This window comes from Salmo salar, chromosome ssa22 (assembly GCF_905237065.1).
Source record: "Salmo salar chromosome ssa22, Ssal_v3.1, whole genome shotgun sequence".
Taxonomy (NCBI): domain Eukaryota; kingdom Metazoa; phylum Chordata; class Actinopteri; order Salmoniformes; family Salmonidae; genus Salmo; species Salmo salar.
In genome coordinates this window covers 55,200,365-55,222,747 of record NC_059463.1, presented here as the reverse complement: position 1 = coordinate 55,222,747, position 22,383 = coordinate 55,200,365, and the positions used below count along the sequence as shown (strand labels likewise).

The 22,383-nt window shown below is 46.7% G+C and overlaps 1 protein-coding gene across 19 annotated transcripts in view; it reads right to left on the bottom strand.

Annotated features, from left to right (window-relative positions):
- The window catches only part of dock3 (dedicator of cytokinesis 3), a 371,769-nt gene that overhangs the window by 119,020 nt on the left and 230,366 nt on the right, over positions 1–22,383 (bottom strand). For all 19 annotated transcript variants that reach the window (XM_045705089.1, XM_045705091.1, XM_045705090.1 and 16 more), the window contains exons 6-7: positions 8,168–8,316; positions 4,614–4,698 (exon numbers count right to left, since the gene is read on the bottom strand). In XM_045705089.1, coding sequence (XP_045561045.1) covers positions 4,614–4,698; positions 8,168–8,316 — 234 coding nt within the window. The remainder of the gene's footprint in view (positions 1–4,613; positions 4,699–8,167; positions 8,317–22,383) is intronic.

The following is a 22,383-nucleotide window of genomic DNA, read 5'->3' as shown; positions in this document are numbered from 1 at the left end:
AGATAGAGAGAGAAAGAAGATGAAAGAGAGGAGAGAGAGAGAAAGAGAGAAAGAAAGAGAGGAGAGAGAGATCCTCAGTTAGTCATCCTCTTTTGATTGTGAATCAGATAGCAAAACCTTGGCAATATGTACATGTTTCATTTGCTTAGAGTGCAGCAGCGCTAAGCCGTGGTTGGTTGTCAGGGCATTGTGAGTATGAGGCGGTACGATAGGCCGGGGACGCCCCAGGCAGAGCAGAGCACAGCATGTTGGGAGGATAAGACAGGGCAAGAGGGAGCGAGACAGGCTGTCAGAATAAGACAGTGACTGTGAGACGCTGAATCACCACTCAGAACAGTGCACAGGAACAGAATAAACCCAATGTCATCCCATAATTCATAGTACCTTGAGTAGAAACACAAGGCGAAGGTAATACAGTGATAGATATATCTACTTCATAGATCCAAGCTGAGATAAAGAGAGAGTAAGAGAGGTCAATGTGTTTTGGTGTTTTGTCTTGTTTATCTTGCCGTCTCTCTCTGAGTGTAGAGAAGAGATACAGGGTGAAAGGCATCATCCAAACAAGGCAACTCCACCCTCTCTCCCCCCTCTCCCCCCCTCTCTTCCCCCTCTCTTCCCCCTCTCCACCCCCTCTCTTCACTCTCTCCACCCCTCTCTTCCCCCTCTCCACCCTCTCTTTGCCTTCTCCACCCTCTCCTCCCCCTCTCTTCCCCCTCTCCACCCTCTCTTCCCCTCTCCACCCTCTCTTTCCTCTCTCCATGCCTTCTCCACCCTCTCTTCCCCCTCTCCACCCTCTCTTCCCCCTCTCCACCCTCTCTTTCCTCTCTCCACGCCTTCTCCACCCTCTCTTCCCCCTCTCTTCCCCCTCTCCACCCTCTCTTCCCCCTCTCTACTCTCTCTTTACTCTCTTCCCCCTCTCCACCCTCTCTTCCCCCTCTCTACTCTCTCTTTACTCTCTCCACGCCTTCTCCACCCTCTCTTCCCCCCTCTCCACACTCTCTTCCCCTCTCCACCTTCTCTTCCCCCCTCTCCACCCTCTCTCCACCCTCTCTTCCCCCTCTCTTCCCCCTCTCCACCCTCTCTTTCCTCTCTCCACGCCTTCTCTACCCTCTCTTCCCCCTCTCTTCCCCCTCTTCACACTCTCTTTCCTCTCTCCACACCTTTTGCACCCTCTCTTCCCCCTCTCCACCCTCTCATCCCTCTCTCCTCCCTTTAGCTTTTATTCGGGGCGAGATCCAAGGTGAGAAGCATCATACCCAACATCTCCTATCCTCCCTCTACCCTCTCTCTTATCGTCTACCCCTATCCTCCCTCTACCCTCTCCCTTATCGTCTACCCCTATCCTCCCTCTACCCTCTCCCTTATCGTCTACCCCTATCCTCCCTCTACCCTCTCCCATATCGTCGACCCCTATCCTCACTCTACCCTCTCCCTTATCGTCTACCCCTATCCTCTCTCTACCCTCTCCCTTATCGTTTACCCCTATCCTCTCTCTACCCTCTCCCTTATCATCTACCCCTATCCTCCCTCTACCCTCTCCCTTATCGTCTACCCCTATCATCCCTCTACCCCACCCCTCTCTCCTCCCTCCACCCCTCCCCTCTTTCCTGCCTCTCCTCCCTCCACCCCTCCCCTCTTTCCTCCCTCTCCTCCCTCTACCCACTCCCTTATCGTCTACCCCTCTCCTCCCTCCACCCCTCCCCTCTTTCCTGCCTCTCCTCCCTCCACCCCTCCCCTCTTTCCTCCCTCTCCTCCCTCTACCCACTCCCTTATCGTCTACCCCTATCCTCCCTCTACCCCTCCCCTCTCTCCTCCCTCCACCCCTCCCCTCTTTCCTGCCTCTCCTCCCTCTACCCCTCCCCTTCCCTCTCTCCCTCCCTCCCCTCTCTCCCTCCGCTCTACCTCTCCCCTCTACCCTCTCCCGCACCCTCTCCCCCTCCCCTCACTCCTACCATCTTCCCCTCTCCCCCACCCTCTACCTCTCCCCTACCCTCCACCCTACCCTCTACCTCCACCCTCCCCGAGGTGAGAGCTACTGTAATCTCTCCACACCTACAACCCAAGTACCCATTATCGCCTGCCATCATTCCTCAGAGACCCTCCGTCCTCCTCTCTTCTCGTGCCCCCCCCCTGCCATGTGTCATATCTGCCAGCACTACCCACTTCCATCTACTTCTATCCTGTCTTAGATGTGAGTGTCCATTAACACTAGGCATCCCCCAGTTACCCTGCCTCCTGCCATGGTGCCAAGGTCTCGCTCTCCCCATCCCCACCACTTTGCTGTACCTCTGACATCAGATGTAGGATCTTAATTTGAACCAGATTGCTACAGCAGGAAAATAATCCTGCAGCAAGAGTAAATGTGAATTATTACGTGGATTATAATTAATGAACATTTCTGTAGGAGTTGATGCATTTTTCATAAGGGAAAATCAAGTCTGACATTTCCAAGTGGAAATTACAAACTTCAGAAACCTTTTTAACCCTCAAATACACTACATGTTTGACATGTCCTGCATAGAAGGACAGTTCTCTTCCAACAGGGTGATCAAATTAAGATCCTACATCTGTAGATGTCTTTCTCCTTCTACCATTCAGTCCTCCGGCCAAGCCGGTCACTTTGCCAGGGCTGTAGCACAATGCCTTTACCTCAGCAATACCCCCAGAGCTAGGGGCAAGGCCAGGGCAGACACCCTCATCAGACTCAGTACCACCCCAGAGCTGGGAGCAAGGCCAGGGCAGACACTCTCATCAGACTCAGCACCACCCCAGAGCTGGGAGCAAGGCCAGGGCAGACACTCTCATCAGACTCAGTACCACCCCAGAGCTGGGAGCAAGGCCAGGGCAGACACTCTCATCAGACTCAGCACCACCCCAGAGCTGGGAGCAAGGCCAGGGCAGACACTCTCATCAGACTCAGCACCACCCCAGAGCTGGGAGCAAGGCCAGGGCAGACACTCTCATCAGATACAATCATCATATTGCCAATGTCTCCCTCCCATTCACTATTCTGTTTTTGTGCTCCAGATATTCAACTAACTAAACGATTGACCTGTTGCAACAAATACATAATTGGCTCATCATTGTTTTGTTGCTGCGATGACAGTTGTCATTAATCAAAAATAGCTCAAACAACACAATTATGTCTACTGTACCTGTTATATACTGAACAAAAATATAAATGCAACATGCAACAATTTCACAATTTTACTGAGTTACAGTTCATATAAGGAAATCAGTCAATTGAAATAAATGCATTAGGCCCTAATCTATGGATTTCACATGACTGGGCATAGGCCCACCCACCTGGGAGCCAGGCCCACACATCGGGGAGCCAACCCAGCCAATCAGAATGATTTTGTCCGCACATTTTAGAGTGGCCTTTTATTGTCCCCAGCACAAGGTGCACCTGTATAATGATCATGCTGTTTAATCAGCTTCTTAATATGCCACACCTGTCAGGTGGATGGATTATTTTAGCAAAGGAGAAATGTTCACTAACAGAGATGTGAACAAATTTGTGCACAACATTTGAGATCCGTAAGTTTTTTAGTGTATATGGAAAAATGTCTGGGAACTTTTATTTCAGCTCATGAAACATGGGACCAACACTTTACATGCTGTATTTATATTTTTGTTCAGTGTAGTTTAGCTGCTGTTATGGCTACACTGAATATGATTAATGTGTAAATCATCACTTTTTAAGACAAAATATCTAGTTGCACTTCCAGCTCCAGCTACTGCAGAGGTTTCTGCTTCTTCCATACACGTACCATACATAAGGGTGTGTTTTATTGGACAATGTACCATACACCAGCAACAGTCACTAAGCAACAGCAGGACATCGTCATGACTCTAGTGCGTGCCGCACACAGTCGGCCCAGTGGTACCTACCATTTACATTTAGGTTATTGAGCAGATGCTTATAGTCAGTTCATTCAACTTTTGTAGGAAAACAAAACAGTGGTAAGTGGTAACGTTATACCTACCAGTTTGTATAAGTCTCTACAGTGGTCAGTGGTACCTACCAGTTTGTATAAGTCTCTACAGTGGTCAGTGGTACCTACCATGTTGTATAAGTCTCTACAGTGGTCAGTGGTACCTACCATTCTGTATAAGTCTCTACAGTGGTCAGTGGTACCTACCATGTTGTATAAGTCTCTACAGTGGTCAGTGGTACCTACCATTTTGTATAAGTCTCTACAGTGGTCAGTGGTACCTACCATTTTGTATAAGTCTCTACAGTGGTCAGTGGTACCTACCATGTTGTATAAGTCTCTACAGTGGTCAGTGGTACCTACCATTTTGTATAAGTCTCTACAGTGGTCAGTGGTACCTACCAGTTTGTATAAGTCTCTACAGTGGTCAGTGGTACCTAACATTCTGTATAAGTCTCTACAGTGGTCAGTGGTACCTACCAGTTTGTATAAGTCTCTACAGTGGTCAGTGGTACCTACCATTTTGTATAAGTCTCTACAGTGGTCAGTGGTACCTACCATTTTGTATAAGTCTCTACAGTGGTCAGTGGTACCTACCATTTTGTATAAGTCTCTACAGTGGTCAGTGGTACCTACCATTTTGTATAAGTCTCTACAGTGGTCAGTGGTACCTACCATTTTGTATAAGTCTGAGACGCTGATCTGGTCTGCATCCACCATTTCAAACTCCTTCCTGGGTACGAGGTCCAGGCCCAGGTGTCTGTTGAGGAGAGGACAGGGAGGGAGGGAGGGAGCAAGAGAGACACGGGGGGAGAGAGAGGAGAGGAGAGGAGAGACACGGGGGAGAGAGAGGAGAGGAGAGGAGAGGAGAGGAGAGGAGAGGAGAGGAGAGGAGAGGAGAGGAGAGGAGAGACACGGGGAGAGAGAGAGGAGAGGAGAGGAGAGGAGAGGAGAGGAGAGGAGAGGAGAGGAGAGGAGAGGAGAGGAGAGGAGAGGAGAGGAGAGGAGAGGAGAGGAGAGGAGAGGAGAGGAGAGGAGAGGAGAGACACGGGGGAGAGAGAGGAGAGGAGAGGGAGGGAGCAAGAGAGACGCGGGGAGAGAGAGGGGGGAAGGGAGGGAGGGAGCAAGAGAGACGTGGGGGGAGAGAGGAAGGGAAGGGAGGGAGCAAGAGAGACGCGGGGGAGAGAGAGGGGGAAGGGAGGGAGGGAGGGAGCAAGAGAGACGTGGGGGGAGAGAGGGAGGGAAGGGAGGGAGCAAGAGAGACGCGGGGGAGAGAGAGGGAGGGAAGGGAGGGATCAAGAGAGACACGGGTGGAGAGAGAGGAGATGATAGGAGAGAGAGGGAGCAAGAGAGACACGGGAAGAGAGAGGAGAGGAGAGGGAGGGAGCAAGAGAGACACGCGGGGGGGAGGGAGGGAAGGGAGGGAGGGAGGGATGGATGCTCATATTAGAGAGACATATTTCCCTCAGATTACACAGATCCACAAAGATTTAGAAGACAAACTCCCATATCTACTGGGTGAAATATCACAGTGTGCCATCACAGCAGCAAGATTTGTGACCTGTTGCCACAAAAAAAGGGCAACCAGTGAAGAACAAACACCATTGTAAATACAACCCATATTTATGTTGATTTATTTTCACTTTTGCAGTTTAACTATTTCCACATCGTTACAACACTGTATATAGACATAACATGACATTTGAAATCTTTATTATTCTTTTGGAACTTTTGTGAGTGTAATGTTTAATGTAAATTTTTTCATTGTTTATTTCTCTTTTGTTTATTACCTATTTCACTTGCTTTGGCAACGTTAACATGTTTCCCATGTCAATAAAGCCCTTTTGGATAGAATTGGATGGAGAGATGAGGAGAGTTCTAAGTGCCAGTGGGTTTATTCATTCTATACCATACACCTTTCTCAGTGAGCAGCAGGGAATTATCCTCCTGCAGTCTTATATAACCTGTGTGTGTGTGTGTGTGTGTGTGTGTGTGTGTGTGTGTGTGTGTGTGTGTGTGTGTGTGTGTGTGTGTGTGTGTGTGTGTGTGTGTGTGTGTGTGTGTGTGTGTGTGTGTGCGTGAGCGTGTGCGTGAGTGTGTGTGTGTGTGTGTGTCTGAGAAGCCAGATAAACGGAGGCTAGGGGATTTTGACTGAATCACTTCAACAGCATGATGATAATGAGATTCATTAGAGGAGTGTCTATGGACATTTACCCAGACTGGTAATGAGGGCCAGGCTGGCTGTTGACAATATCGTGTTGCAGAGGTGTGTGTGTGTGTGTGTGTGTGTGTGTGTGTGTGTGTGTGTGTGTGTGTGTGTGTGTGTGTGTGTGTGTGTGTGTGTGTGTGTGTGTGTGTGTGTGTGTGTGTGTGTGTGTGTGTGTGTGTGTGTGTGTGTGTGTGTCTGTCTGCCTGACCGTGTGCGTACTCCTGAGTCTGTGTTGGGAGTGCCTGCATATGTGGGTTTGTGTGTATGTGTTAGGTGCGATCAGTAGGATGCTGTCAGAGGAGAGTGGGACAGAACAGAAAGTGATCTAGTCTACACAGAGCAGAGACGTGACTGGCTGGCTGGATGACTGGCCGGCTGACTACTCGGATGACTGGCCGGCTGACTGACTGGATGACTGACTGACTGACTGGTTGGCTGGCTGACTGAATGGATGACTGGCTGACTGGATGACTGACTGACTGGCTGGCTGGCTGACTGGCCGGCTGACTACTCGGATGACTGGCCGGCCGGCTGACTGACTGAATGGATGACTGGCTGACTGACTGACTGACTGGCTGGCTGACTGAATGGATGACTGGCTGACTGGCTGACTGGATGACTGACTGACTGACTGACTGACTGGCTGGCTGACTGGATGAATGGCTGGCTGACTGACTGGCTGGCTGAATGGATGACTGGCAGGCTGGCTGACTGACTGACTGGATGACTGGCTGACTGACTGACTGACAGGCTGACTGACTGACTGACTGACTACCTGGATGACTGACTGACTGACTGACTGACTGACTGACTGGCTGACTACCTGGATGACTGACTACCTGGATGACTGACTACCTGGATGACTGACTGACTGACTGGCTGGCTGACTCATAGGATGACTGGCTGGCTGACTACCTGGATGACTGACTGGCTGGCTGACTGATTCACTGGCTGGCTGGCTCACTGGCTGGCTGACTACCTGGATGACTGACTGGCTGATTGGATGACTGACTGACTACCTGGATGACTGACTAGATGACTGACTGACTGGCTGACTGACTGGCTGGCTGACTCACTGGCAGGCTGACTACCTGGATGACTGACTGACTGGATGACTGACTGGCTGACTACCTGGCTGACACTGGCTGGCTGACTGGCTGGCTGACTGGCTGCCTGACTACCTGGATGACTGACTGGCTGGCTGATTACCTGGATGACTGACTAGCTGGCTGGCTGACTACCTGGCTGACTCACTGGCTGGCTGACTACCTGGATGAGTCATTGGCTGGCTGGCTGGCAGCTGAACATAATATGGGGCCGTCTCAGACTCCACTAATGCCATGGTTGTTTATACTCAGACACCCAGACACTACTAATATAACAAGGTGAGCTGTTGTCTCAGGTCTAAGTGTTGAGGGCAAGATAAGACAAGGTTAAGGGGGGAGTGGTTTGATGGCTCAGTTGTTTGAAGCTACAAGGAGGGAGTGGTTTGATGGCTCAGTTGTTTGAAGCTACAAGGAGGGAGTGGTTTGATGGCTCAGTTGGTTGAAGCTACAAGGAGGGAGTGGTTTGATGGCTCAGTTGTTTGAAGCTACAAGGAGGGAGTGGTTTGATGGCTCAGTTGGTTGAAGCTACAAGGAGGGAGTGGTTTGATGGCTCAGTTGGTTGAAGCTGCAAGGAGGGAGTGGTTTGATGGCTCAGTTGGTTGAAGCTACAAGGAGGGAGTGGTTTGATGGCTCAGTTGTTTGAAGCTACAAGGAGGGAGTGGTTTGATGGCTCAGTTGGTTGAAGCTGCAAGGAGGGAGTGGTTTGATGGCTCAGTTGGTTGAAGCTGCAAGGAGGGAGTGGTTTGATGGCTCAGTTGTTTGAAGCTACAAGGAGGGAGTGGTTTGATGGCTCAGTTGGTTGATGTAACTGGTCTGCTGGTGCTGCTCCCAGCCTTGTGTTTGTGTATTTGTTTGGATGGAAAATAAAGTATCTATTTTATTCTAAGGTGAGGCTGAATGGTAAGGTAACTTACTCGTTGCCCCAGTCCAGGCGGATGGTGATGTGTCTCTTGACGTCTTTGATCTGGTCCTGGGTCAGGTGACCAGACAACATCTGTCTCCGAAGGTCAAACAGCTCATTCATCACGTGACGCAGCTTGTAGAACAAGTCCACCTTGTGTTTCTGTAGGAGAGAGGAGAGAGAGAGAGGAGAGAGGGAGGGAGAGAGGGAGGAGAGAGAGAGAGAGGTAGGAGAGAGAGAGAGAGGGAGGAGAGAGAGAGAGAGGGAGGAGAGAGAGGGGAGGAGAGAGAGAGGAAGGGAGAGAGAGAGAGGAGAGAGAGAGAGAGAGAGAGAGAGAGAGAGAGAGAGAGAGAGAGAGAGAGAGAGAGAGAGAGAGAGAGAGGGAGGAGAGAGAGAGAGAGAGGAGAGAGAGGTAGGAGAGAGAGAGAGAGAGGAGAGGTTTAGTAAGAGTATGACATTGTCAAGTTGAAATACAGAGAAGGGAAGAGGAGAGGAGAGATATCATATTTAATATCCCGCCTATAATGCCAATGGTGTCTACATCATAGGTTCATAGTTTATAAGCAAAGTAAGATCACTTAGCTCCACAGTACACTACAGAAGATCTAGCCAGTAACATCACATTCTGACATAGACTGTGAATCTCTTTACAAAACCAATGCAGGGATGTTTCACTTAACGGCAGACCCTTCTATTTCTACTCATCCTACACTCGCTATCTGATCTGCCAGGAATAAAATGTCCATCTTCACAGACCAATTTCATGTTCACTGAAAACATCTGAGTAAGTCAGAGCATGTCAGCACACCATTTAAATTGGACCAAATCATCATCCCGTTCCTGTCGGACATGACTTACCAATCAGATCATAACACAGCCTTGATCCAAACTGAAGCCCTCCTGAGGCAACCTAGTCCCTGGAAAGGGTTGCCAAAAGCATTGGAATGAAACAAATTCTCCACAATTGTCTATTTCTCCACTCAGCCCATTCAAAACAGCCCTCCACTCAGGGACCACAATAATTACCTTTTTTACTTTACAAATGTAGAAAGCATCCATTATACTGAGATAATGTAGTGTCTGGCTTAAAGAGGTATAGATTACAGGTGATTCATTACATACAGATGCTGTATCTTCATAATTTTGTTGTTGCAGGAAATGCAAACTTTCATTTCATCAGACTGGCCTCTGCCTGGGGTCTCCAAGTCACTAAGTCTGCCCCCTGGGGCCTCTAACAGGCAATAACCTATCACAACTTTAATGAGCTACTCAAAGACAATATCACATATGTACTGGTAGAAGAAGACCCTACTCAAAGACAATATCACATATGTACTGGTAGAAGAAGACCCTACTCAAAGACAATATCACATATGTACTGGTAGAAGAAGGTCCTACTCAAAGACAATATCACATATGTACTGGTAGAAGAGTCAGTCAACAGTCCTGGAGCAGCACTGTTAAAGCCCTCTGATCCACTGGGAGCTGAGAGGAAGGAGTAAGTCACTGGTAGAAGATCAAGAGGGCTGGAATGCATAGTATGGTACAGTGGTATGGCAGGAATGCATAGTACGGTACAGTGGTATGGTAGGAATGCATAGTACGGTACAGTGGTATGGCAGGAATGCATAGTATGATACAGTTGTATGGCAGGAATGCATAGTACGGTACAGTGGTATGGTAGGAATGCATAGTACGGTACAGTAGTATGGCAGGAATGCATAGTATGGTACAGTGGTATGGCAGGAATGCATAGTACGGTACAGTGGTATGGTAGGAATGCATAGTATGGTACAGTAGTATGGTAGGAATGCATAGTATGATACAGTGGTATGGCAGGAATGCATAGTACGGTACAGTGGTATGGCAGGAATGCATAGTACGGTACAGTGGTATGGTAGGAATGCATAGTATGATACAGTGGTATGGCAGGAATGCATAGTACGGTACAGTGGTATGGCAGGAATGCATAGTATGATACAGTTGTATGGCAGGAATGCATAGTACGGTACTGTGGTATGGTAGGAATGCATAGTACGGTACAGTAGTATGGCAGGAATGCATAGTACGGTACAGTAGTATGGCAGGAATGCATAGTACGGTACAGTGGTATGGCAGGAATGCATAGTACGGTACAGTGGTATGGTAGGAATGCATAGTACGGTACAGTGGTATGGCAGGAATGCATAGTACGGTACAGTGGTATGGTAGGAATGCATAGTATGATACAGTGGTATGGCAGGAATGCATAGTACAGTACAGTAGTATGGCAGGAATGCATAGTATGATACAGTTGTATGGCAGGAATACATAGTATGGTATAGAGGTTTGGTAGGAATGCATTGTATGGTACAGTGGTATGGCAGGAATGCATAGTACGGTACAGTGGTATGGCAGGAATGCATAGTATGATACAGTGGTATGGCAGGAATGCATAGTACGGTACAGTGGTATGGGAGGAATGCATTCGGTACGTAGTATGGCAGGAATGCATAGTACGGTACAGTGGTATGGCAGGAATGCATAGTACGGTACAGTGGTATGGCAGGAATGCATAGTACGGTACAGTGGTATGGCAGGAATGCATAGTACGGTACAGTGGTATGGCAGGAATGCATAGTACGGCACAGTGGTATTGCAGGAATACATGGTACGGTAGAATGGTATGGTAGGAATGGTGTTAGGGATAGAGATAAAATAAGACATAGCTAGAGATGAAAAAGAAGCCATGGAGAGAGAGAGAGACGGTGAGTTAGAGATTGAGAGAGATCGAGGACCACACACGATACTATATAAAGCTTTCCCTAAATGGTCCCAGTGTGAGGTTAATAGGGTTGCAAAGGGTCAGAAACTTTCCAGTAAATTTCCTGAATTTTAGGGCCGGAATGCATAGTATGAAGTTAAGCCCTGGAATTTTGGGGAATTTTGCATAAATTCAACAAAAAAGTTAGCTTATAACAAGTCAACCTTTTTTTGTGGGATACACATAAGGCAATTCTAGGTCTTGTGGCATATTTTGGTTAACCTGTTAGGGCTAGGGGGCAGTATTTGCACGGCTGGATAAAAAAAATGTACCCGATTTAATCTGGTTACTAATCCTACCCAGTAACTAGAATATGCATATACTTATTATATATGGATAGAAAACACTCTAAAGTTTCTAAAACTGTTTGAATGGTGTCTGTGAGTATAACAGAACTCATTTGGCAGGCAAAACCCTGAGACATTTTCTGACAGGAAGTGGATACCTGATGTATTGTATTACCTTTAAACCTATCCCATTGAAAAACACAGGGGCTGAGGAATATTTTGGCACTTCCTATTGCTTCCACTAGATGTCACCAGCCTTTACAAAGTGTTTTGAGTCTTCTGGAGGGAGATCTGACCGAACAAGAGCCATGGAACGATGATGGCCCATTAGACACCTGGCGCCGCGAGTTCATGTTGGGTACCCTCGTTCCAATACGTTATAAAAGAGTATGCATTCGTCCACCTTGAATATTATTCATGTTCTGGTTAAAAAAGGCCCTAATGATTTATGCTATACAACGTTTGACATGTTTGAACGAACGTAAATATATTTTTTCCCCTCGTTCATGACGAGAAGTCCGGCTGGCTTAGATCATGTGCTAACAAGACGGAGATTTTTGGACATAAATGATGAGCTTTTTTGAACAAAACTACATTCGTTATGGACCTGTGATACCTGGAAGTGACATCTGATGAAGAGAATCAAAGGTAATGGATTATTTACATAGTATTTTCGATTTTAGATCTCCCCAACATGATGTCTAGTCTGTATCGCAACGCGTATTTTTCTGGGCGCAGTGCTCAGATTATTGCAAAGTGTGATTTCCCAGTAAGGTTATTTTTAAATCTGGCAAGTTGATTGCGTTCAAGAGATGTAAATCTATAATTCTTTAAATGACAATATAATATTTTACCAATGTTTTCTAATTTTAATTATTTAATTTGTGGTGTTGACTTGACTGCCGGTTATTGGAGGGAAACGATTTCCTCAACATCAATGCCATAGTAAAACGCTGTTTTTGGATATAAATATGAACTTGATAGAACTAAAAATGCATGCATTGTCTAACATAATGTCCTAGGAGTGTCATCTGATGGAGATTGTAAAAGGTTAGTGCATCATTTTAGCTGGTTTTATGGTTTTGGTGACCCTGTCTTTGAATTGACAAAACATTACACACAACTGTTGTAAATGTACTGTCCTAACATACTCTAAATTTATGCTTTCGCCGTAAAACCTTTTTGAAATCGTAAAACGTGGTTAGATTAAGGAGATGTTTATCTTTCAAAGGGTGTAAAATAGTTGTATGTTTGAAAAATTTGAATTTTGACATTTATTTGGATTCAAATTTGCCGCTCTTGAAATGCACCTGCTGTTGATGGAGTGCACCACGGGGGGACGCTAGCGTCCCACCTAGCCCATAGAGGTTAAACTATCCCCAATTCAATGGAAATGCAACCCTCTGTATGCGCAGTGCATTCTTCCATCACATGTACAGTTGATTCTCAAGATCTTGCACACTAATGAGATGCGATTGATCCCACAATACTACACTGTCTGAGACAAGGACTACATGCTTTCTGGTAAGTTTTGATTGCAATACTGGGTGGGGTGAATATATTTTATATGGCATACATGACTTTTTGTTAACTAGTAAATAGTAGCCTACAGCAAAGTGTGTTTAAATCATTCCTAACTTGTTAACAATTTATGCTAGTTAGTTTTTGCTACCATGTGGGTTTTAGCTTGCTTGAGCCTGCTAGCTGAGGAGTGTTAATTCACCTGCTTCCATACTTACATTTATCTTACAAAGGAGTTGTTTAGTCGAACTGCTTAACTATTTATCTGTACATGGAATTGTATTTGTTTGTTTTTTTACAGGAAAATTCCACGGGCACTATCTGATGTGTAGAGACATTTCACTGCAGCTAATATAGAAGGAAAAGCTGTGTACATTTGCAAATACTGTGCCAAATCATATGTGAATAATGCAACAAAGATGCAGAATCATCTGGCCAAGTGCATAAAGTTCCCTCAGCGCTCACAACAAGCAACCTCCGACAAAAGTCCCTCTACTTCTATTCGAGGTGAAAATTATGAATCAGACACCTTATTGACAGCAACAGCTCATGGTCCTCCTGGAATCAGACGTTTTTTTGACTCAATGGAGGAACATAGTCAGAGAAATGCTGATGAATGTCTTGCTCGAGCTGTGTATGCAACTGGTTCACCTCTGATGCTCACAGGCAACGTGTATTGGAAGAGATTTCTGAATGTTCTTCGCCCAGCATACACCCCTCCAACCAGTCATGCTTTATCTACTCATTTGCTGGATGCAGAGTTCAACAGAGTTCAAGTGAAGGTCAAGAAAATCATAGAGAAAGCAGAATGTATTGCAATCATCTCTGATGGGTGGTCGAATGTTTGTGGGCAAGGAATAATTAACTACATCATCTCCACCCCTCAACCAGTATTCTACAAGAGCACAGACACAAGGGACAACAGACACACTGGTCTCTACATTGCAGATGAGCTGAAGGCAGTCATCAATTACCTTGGACCACAGAAGGTATTGGCACTGGTGACAGACAATGCTGCAAACATGAAGGCTACTTGGTCTAAAGTGGAGGAGTCCTACCCTCACATCAAACCCATTGGCTGTGCTGCTCATGCATCGAATCTGATCCTCAAGGACATCATGGCACTGAAAACAATGGATACAGTCTACAAGAGAGCCAAGGAAATGGTTAGGTATGTGAAGGGTCATCAAGTTATAGCAACAATCTACCTCACCAAGCAAAGTGAGAAGAATAAGAGCACCTCATTGAAGCTACCCAGCAACACCCGTTGGGGTGGTGTTGTCGTCATGTTTGACAGTCTCCTGGAGGGGAAGGAGTATCTCCAAGAAATGGCCATATCACAGTCTGCCGATATGGACAGCCCCATCAAGAGGATCCTCCTGGATGATGTATTTTGGGAGAGAGTGGTAAGCAACCTGAAACTCCTGAAACCTATAGCAGTAGCCATTGCACAGATTGAGGGAGACAATGCCATCCTGTCTGATGTTCAGACTCTGCTTGCAGATGTAAGAGGAGAAATCCATACTGCCCTGCCCACTTCACTGTTGCTCCAAGCAGAGGAAACTGCAGTTCTGAAATACATCAAAAAGCGTGAAGACTTCTGCCTGAAGCCCATACACACCACAGCGTACATGTTGGACACCAAGTATGCTGGCAAGAGCATCCTGTCTGGTGCAGAGATCAACAAGACCTATGGTGTCATCTCTACCGTGTCTCGCCACCTTGGCCTGGATGAGGGCAAGGATCTTGGCAGTCTGGCGAAGTACACTTCCAAGCAAGGGCTTTGGGATGGAAATGCAATATGGCAGTCAACATTTCTCATCAGCCACCTGGTGGAAGGGACTTTGTGGATCTGAGGCTCTTTCCACTGTTGCCTCCATCATCCTCCAAATCCCACCAATCCCACCAACATCAGCCGCCTCAGAGCTCAGAGGTCCTTGTTTGGGAAAAACACACACCAAAGCACGCAACAGGCTGACCAATACAAGGGTTGAAAAATTGGTGGCCATCCGGGAAAATGTTTGGCTTTTTGAGCCTGACAACGAGCCATTCTCAACAAGGTTGGAAAATGAGGCCTCAGCCTGATGTTCAAGAGGTGGACATTGAGGAGGTCAAGGGAGAAGTCATGGAAGCCTGAGAGGAAGACAAGACTATCATTTTACAGATGTATGTTGAAAACGTTTTTGGGAGATGCGATGGATCATTGGGCATCATTCAATATTCCCTTTCTTTAGTTGTTCAGTGAAATCATCCCATGTGAAGAGTCAACTCATTTAATTTAAGTTAAAATTGTAACTAAATAGTTTTTTTTTTATTTCTATTGGCAGAAGTTAATCATTTGCAATTATGTCCACTTATGATAAGGTAAAAGGTTTATGTTTCTGTCTCCATATGATATGGTAAATATATCCAATGCAAAAAACATCTACATTTAAATGGTATTAATATTAATTTGCAAATATTTCTGTTAATTCCCATATATTTCCTTAAATTCCCACGAAAAGTTTACACCCTTGAATATTCCCCAAAATGTGCAACCCTAGACGTTAATATAATATATAAAGTGTTCCCTAAATGATCACAGTGTGATGTTAATATATTATATTCAGTAGACTGCATGGCTAATGTAACTAAATATATCTGGCTGATCCAACTATAGAAATGTCAGACAAGTCATATTTCCATCAATGTAACCTCATTATAAACAGTGAGAGCGAGAACGAGAGAGAGAGAGAGAGAGAAGGCAAGAAGGGCATTCTATGCCATCAAAAGGAACATAAAATTCGACATACCAATTAGGATCTGGCTAAAAATACTTGAATCAGTTATAGAACCCATTGCCCTTTATGTTTGTGAGGTCTGAGGTCCACTCACCAACCAAGAGTTCACAAAATGGGACAAACACCAAATTGAGACTGCATGCAAAATTCTGCAAAAATATCCTCTGTGTATAATGTAAAACACCAAATAATGCTTGCAGAGCAGAATTAAGCCGATACCCGCTAATTATCAAAATCCAGAAAAGAGCGTTTCATTCTACAACCACCTAAAAGGAAGCGATTCCCAAACCTTCCACAACGAAGCCATCACCTACAGGGAGATGAACCTGGAGAAGAGTCCCCTAAGCAAGCAGGTCCTGGGGCTCTGTTCACAAACACAAACAGACCCCACAGAGCTCCAGGACAGCAACACAATTAGACCCAACCAAATCATGAGAAAACAAAAAGATAATTACTTGACACATTGGAAAGAATTAACAAAAAAACAGAGCAAACTAGAATGCTATTTGGCCCTAAACAGAGAGTACACAGTGGCAGAATACCTGACCACTGTGACTAACCCAAACTTAATGAAAGCTTTGACTATGTACAGACTCAGTAAACATAGCCTTGCCATTGAGAAAGGTTGCCTTCGGCAGACCTGGCTTTCAAGAGAAGACAGACTATGTGCACAGCACACTGTCCACAAAATGAGGTGGAAACTGAGCTGCACTTCCCAACCTCCTGCCTAATGTATGACCATATTAGAGACACATATTTCCCTCAGATTACACAGATCCACAAAGAATTAGAAAACAAACCCAATTTTGATAAACTCCCATATCTACTGGGTGAAATACCACAGTGTGCAATCACAGCAGCAAGATTTGTGACCTGTTGCCACAAGAAAAGGTCAACCAGTGAAGAACAAACACCATTGTAAATACAACCTATATTTATGCTTATTTATTTTCCGTTTGTACATCATTACAACACTGTATATATACATAATATTACATTTGTAATGTCTTTATTATATTGGAATTTCTGTGAGTGGAATGTTTACTGTTCATTTTTATTGTTTATTTAACTTTTATATATTATATACTTATACATATGTTTCCCATGTCAATAAAGCCCCTTGAATTTCATTGAATTGAATTGAGAGACGGAGGCAGAGGCAGAGAGATAGAGAGAGAGGAGGCAGAGGTAGGGGCAGAGACAGAGAGAGAGGAGGCAGAGGTAGAGGCAGAGAGAGAGAGAGAGAGAGAGAGAGAGAGAGAGAGGAAGCAGAGGTAGAGGCAGAGAGAGAGAGAGAGGGGGAGAGAGTGTGAGAGAGGCAGAGCGAGAGAGAGAGAGAGAGAGAGAGAGAGAGAGAGAGAGAGAGAGTGTGAGAGAGGCAGAGGCAGAGAGAGAGAGAGAGAGAGAGAGAGTGAGGGAGGCAGAAGCAGAGAGAGAGAGAGAGAGAGAGAGAGAGAGAGAGAGGGAGAGAGAGAGAGAGAGAGGGAGAGAGAGAGAGAGAGAGGGAGAGAGTGTGAGAGAGGCAGAGGCAGAGAGAGAGAGAGAGTGAGAGAGAGGCAGAGGCAGAGAGAAAGAGAGAGTGTGAGAGAGGCAGAGGCAGAGAGCGAGAGAGAGAGAGAGAGAGAGAGTGTGAGCGAGGCAGAGGCAGAGAGAGAGAGAGAGAGTGAGAGAGGCAGAGGCAGAGAGAGAGTGAGAGAGTGAGAGAGTCAGAAGTAGATGGAGAGAGAGAGAGAGTGAGAGAGTCAGAAGTAGAGAGAGAGAGAGAGAGAGAGAGAGAGAGGCAGAGGCAGAGAGAGAGAGAGAGAGAGAGAGAGAGAGAGAGAGAGTGTGAGCGAGGCAGAGGCAGAGAGAGAGAGAGTGAGAGAGGCCGAGGCAGAGAGAGAGAGAGAGAGTGAGAGAGGCAGAAGTAGAGAGAGAGAGAGAGAGTGAGAGAGGCAGAGGCAGAGAGAGAGAGAGGGAGGCAGAGGCAGAGAGAGAGAGTGAGAGAGGCAGAGAGAGAGTGAGAGAGATAGAGAGAGGGAGAGAGAGAGCGAGAGAGAGAGGGAGAGAGTGTGAGAGAGGCAGAGGCAGAGAGAGAGAGAGAGAGAGTGAGAGAGGCAGAGGCAGAGAGAGAGAGAGAGAGAGAGAGAGAGAGAGAGAGAGTGTGAGAGAGGCAGAGAGAGAGAGAGAGAGAGAGAGAGAGTGAGAGGCAGAGGCAGAGAGAAAGAGAGACAGAGAGAGAGAGAGAGTGAGAGAGTGTGAGAGAGGCAGAGGCAGAGGCAGAGGCAGAGAGTGTGAGAGAGATAGAGAGAGGAAGAGAGAGAGTGAGAGAGAGAGGGAGAGAGTGTGAGAGAGGCAGAGGCAGAGAGAGAGAGAGAGAGAGTGAGAGAGGCAGAGGCAGAGAGAGAGAGAGTGAGAGAGGCAGACGCAGAGAGAGAGAGAGAGAGAGAGAGAGAGAGAGTGTGAGAGAGGCAGAGAGAGAGAGAGAGAGAGAGAGTGAGAGAGGCAGAGGCAGAGAGAAAGAGAGACAGAGAGAGAGAGAGAGAGAGAGAGAGAGTGAGAGAGTGTGAGAGAGGCAGAGGCAGAGGCAGAGGCAGAGGCAGAGAGTGTGAGAGAGGCAGAGGCAGAGGCAGAGAGAGAGAGAGAGAGAGAGAGAGAGAGAGAGAGAGAGAGAGAGAGAGAGAGAGAGATGTCTCATTATAAACTATGCTGTTATGGTACTGCTGAATATTCATGCCTCCTGAGCTAGTGTCACATTAAGCATTGGTAAGACCTGAAATCCAGAGGAGGCAACACATCCCAAGGACCCCAGCTTCTGCAGCCATCGTGAGGAGGAGGATGCTTGTTCCCATCCGCCCGACCCTCAGAATCAACAACTCCAATGCTGGAAGTAAGTGTGAGTGATGTTGTTGCATACGTGTGTGTCTGACTCTCCTACCTTGGCCTGCTGTAACCGGTACCGCTTGCCGTGCGGTAGCAGAGAGAACAGTCTATGACTTGGGTGACTTGTCTTTGACAATGTTTAGGGCCTTCCTCTGACACCGTCTAGTATAGAGGTCCTGGATGTCAGGAAACTTGGCCCCAGTGATGTACTGGGCCGTTTGCACTACCCTCTGTAGCGCCTTACGGTCAGATGCCAAGCAGTTGCTATACCAGGCGGTGATGCAACCGGTCAGGATGCTCTCGATGGTGCAGCTGTTGAACCTTTTGAGGATCTGGGGCCCCATGCCAAATCTTTCACGACTGTCTTGGTGTGTTTGGACCATTATAGTTTGTTGGTGATGTGGACACCAAGGAACTTGAAACTCTCGACCCGCTCCACTACAGCCCTGTCAATGTTAATGGGGGCCTGTTCGGCCCTCCTTTTCCTGTAGTCCACGATCAGCTCCTTTGTCTTGCTCACATTGAGGGAGAGGGTGTTGTCCTGGCACCACATTGCCAGGTCTCTGACCTCCTCCCTATAGGCTGTCTCATCGTTGTTGGTGATCAGACCTACCACTGTTGTGTCGTCAGCAAACTTGATGATAGTGTTGGATTCTTGCTTGCCATGCAGTCGTGGGTGAACAGGGAGTACAGGAGGGTACTAAGCACACACCCCTGAGGGGCCCCAGGGTTAAGGATAAGTGGGGTCCTTAGCTTAATGATGAGTTTTGTGGGCACTATGGTGTTGAACGCTGAGCTGTAGTTAATGAACAGCATTCTCACATAGGTGTTCCTTTTGTCCAGGTCGGAAAGGGCAGTGTGGAGTGTGATTGAGATTGCGTCATCTGTGGATCTGTTGGGGCAGTATGAGAATTGGAGTGGGTCTAGGGTTTCCGGCATGATGGTGTTGATGTGAGCCATGATCAGCCTTTCAAAGCACTTCATGGCTATCGGCGTAAGTGCTACAGGGCAGTAATCATTTAGGCAGGTTACCTTCACTTTCTTGAGCACAGGGACTATGGTGGTCTGTTTGAAACATGTTGGTATTACAGACTCGGTCAGGGAGAGGTTGAAAATGTCAGTGAAGACACTTGCCAGTTGGTCAGCGCATGAATTGAGTACACATCCTGGTAATCCATCTGGCGCAGCGGCATTGGTAATGTTGACCTGTTTAAAGGTCTTGCTCACATCGGCTACGGAGAGAGTGATCACACAGTCGTACGGAACAGCTGGTGCTCTCATGCATGGTTCAGTGAGCATAAAAGGCATTTAGCTCGTCTGGTAGGCTCACCTGGGGGTCAATACACAAAACCAGAGACACTTTGGGGGTCAATACCCAGGTCAAAAGTGATAGATGAAGTAGGGCTTAATTACCATGTTGCTGAGAGAGAGAGAGCGAGAGATAGAGATAGAGAGAGAGAGAGATAGATAGAGAGATAGAGAGAGAGAGAGAGAGAGAGAGAGACTCCTGCCAATGGTGTGAAGTTCTCTTCATCTGTCTCTCTATCTCTGACTATTATTAACACAGGACAATGGCCAGAAAAAGGAATGCACACATAAATTCCATAGGGTTCTTGGCAGGTTGTGTGGAGGAAAAGAGGTGCTGGGAGCAGAAGAGAACAAGGTTTTTTTCCAAATTGCACCCTATTCCCTTTATAGTGCACTACTTTTGATCAGGGCTCTGGTAGAAAGTAGTGCACTATGTAGGGAATAGGGTGCACTATGTAGGGAATAGGGTGCACTCTTAGGGCTATGATCAAAAGTAGTACACAATGTAGGGAATAGGGTGCACCCTTAGGGCTCTGATCAAAAGTAGTACACAATGTAGGGAATAGGGTGCACCCTTAGGTCTCTGGTAGAAAGTGTCAATATGTAGGGAATAGGGTGCACCCATAGGACTCTGGTAGAAAGTAGTCAATATGTAGAGAATAGGGTGCACCCTTAGGGCTCTGGTAGAAAGTAGTCAATATGTAGGGAATAGGGTGCACCCTTAGGGCTCTGGTCAAAAGTAGTGGACAATGTAGGGAATAGGGAACCATTTGGGACTCAGACCAGGTCCAATGTTAAAGTCCTAAATCAGAGCCCGTCCAGCAGGGTCAGTTATGAGAACTTGGCTGAACCCCACACCACGTAACAGTTCCAGGATGCAGCTGGGCTCATCACACTTATAAACCCATCTAGGTGTGCACGTCTCCCTCTTGTCATGTGATCTGCTGTACATATCAAAAGTATACAAGATCTCTGGGAAGAGACATGAGCCACACGTCTGCATGAGTGTCTCGCAATATAGATCCATTTCATCCTCAGGTAGGTCAGTATGTAGCCTACATAACAACTCAGGTAGATCAGTATATAGCCTACATAACAACTCAGGTAGATCAGTATATAGCCTACATAACAACTCAGGTAGATCATTGTATAGCCTACATAACAACTCAGGTAGATCAGTGTATAACCTACATAACAATTCAGGTAGATCAGTCTATGGCCTATGGCCTACATATCAACTCAGGTAGATCAGTGTATAGCCTACATAACAACTCAGGTAGATCAGTATATAGCCTACATAACAACTCAGGTAGATCATTGTATAGCCTACATAACAACTCAGGTAGATCAGTGTATAACCTACATAACAATTTAGGTAGATCAGTCTATGGCCTATGGCCTACATATCAACTCAGGTAGATCAGTGTATAGCCTACATAACAACTCAGGTAGATCAGTGTATAACCTACATAACAATTCAGGTAGATCAGCCTATGGCCTACATATCAACTCAGGTAGATCAGTGTATAGCCTACATAACAATCAGTGTGGATGACGGATCACCAGCTCAAGCTGAACCTCGGCAAGACGGAGCTGCTCTTCCTCCCGGGGAAGGACTGCCCGTTCCATGATCTCGCCATCACGGTTGACAACTCCCTTGTGTCCTCCTCCCAGAGTGCTAAGAACCTTGGCGTGATCCTGGACAACACCCTGTCGTTCTCCACTAACATCAAGGCGGTGACCCGATCCTGTAGGTTCATGCTCTACAACATTCGCAGAGTATGACCCTGCCTCACACAGGAAGCGGCGCAGGTCCTAATCCAGGCACTTGTCATCTCCCGTCTGGATTACTGCAACTCGCTGTTGGCTGGGCTCCCTGCCTGTGCCATTAAACCCCTACAACTCATCCAGAACGCCGCAGCCTGTCTGGTGTTCAACCTTCCCAAGTTCTCTCACGTCACCCCGCTCCTCCGCTCTCTCCACTGGCTTCCAGTTGAAGCTCGCATCCGCTACAAGACCATGGTGATTGCCTACGGAGCTGTGAAGGGAACGGCACCTCCATACCTTCAGGCTCTGATCAGGCCCTACACCCAAACAAGGGCACTGCGTTCATCCACCACTGGCCTGCTGGCCCCCCTACCTCTGAGGAAGCACAGTTCCCGCTCAGCACAGTCAAAACTGTTCGCTGCTCTGGCACCCCAATGGTGGAACAAGGTCCCTCACGACGCCAGGACAGCGGAGTCAATCACCACCTTCCGGAGACACCTGAAACCCCACCTCTTTAAGGAATACCTAGGATAGGATAAAGTAATCCTTCTAACCCCCCCTTCCCTTAAAAGATTTAGATGCACTATTGTAAAGTGGTTGTTCCACTGGATATCATAAGGTGAATGCACCATTTTGTAAGTCGCTCTGGATAAGAGCGTCTGCTAAATGACTTAAATGTAAATGTAATAACAACTCAGGTAGATCAGTGTATAACCTACATAACAATTCAGGTAGATCAGTCTATGGCCTACATAACAACTCAGGTAGATCATTGTATAGCCTACATAACAACTCAGGTAGATCAGTGTTTAACCTACATAACAATTCAGGTAGATCAGTCTATGGCCTACATATCAACTCAGGTAGCTCATTGTACACATATCATCACGCCATCTTTCCA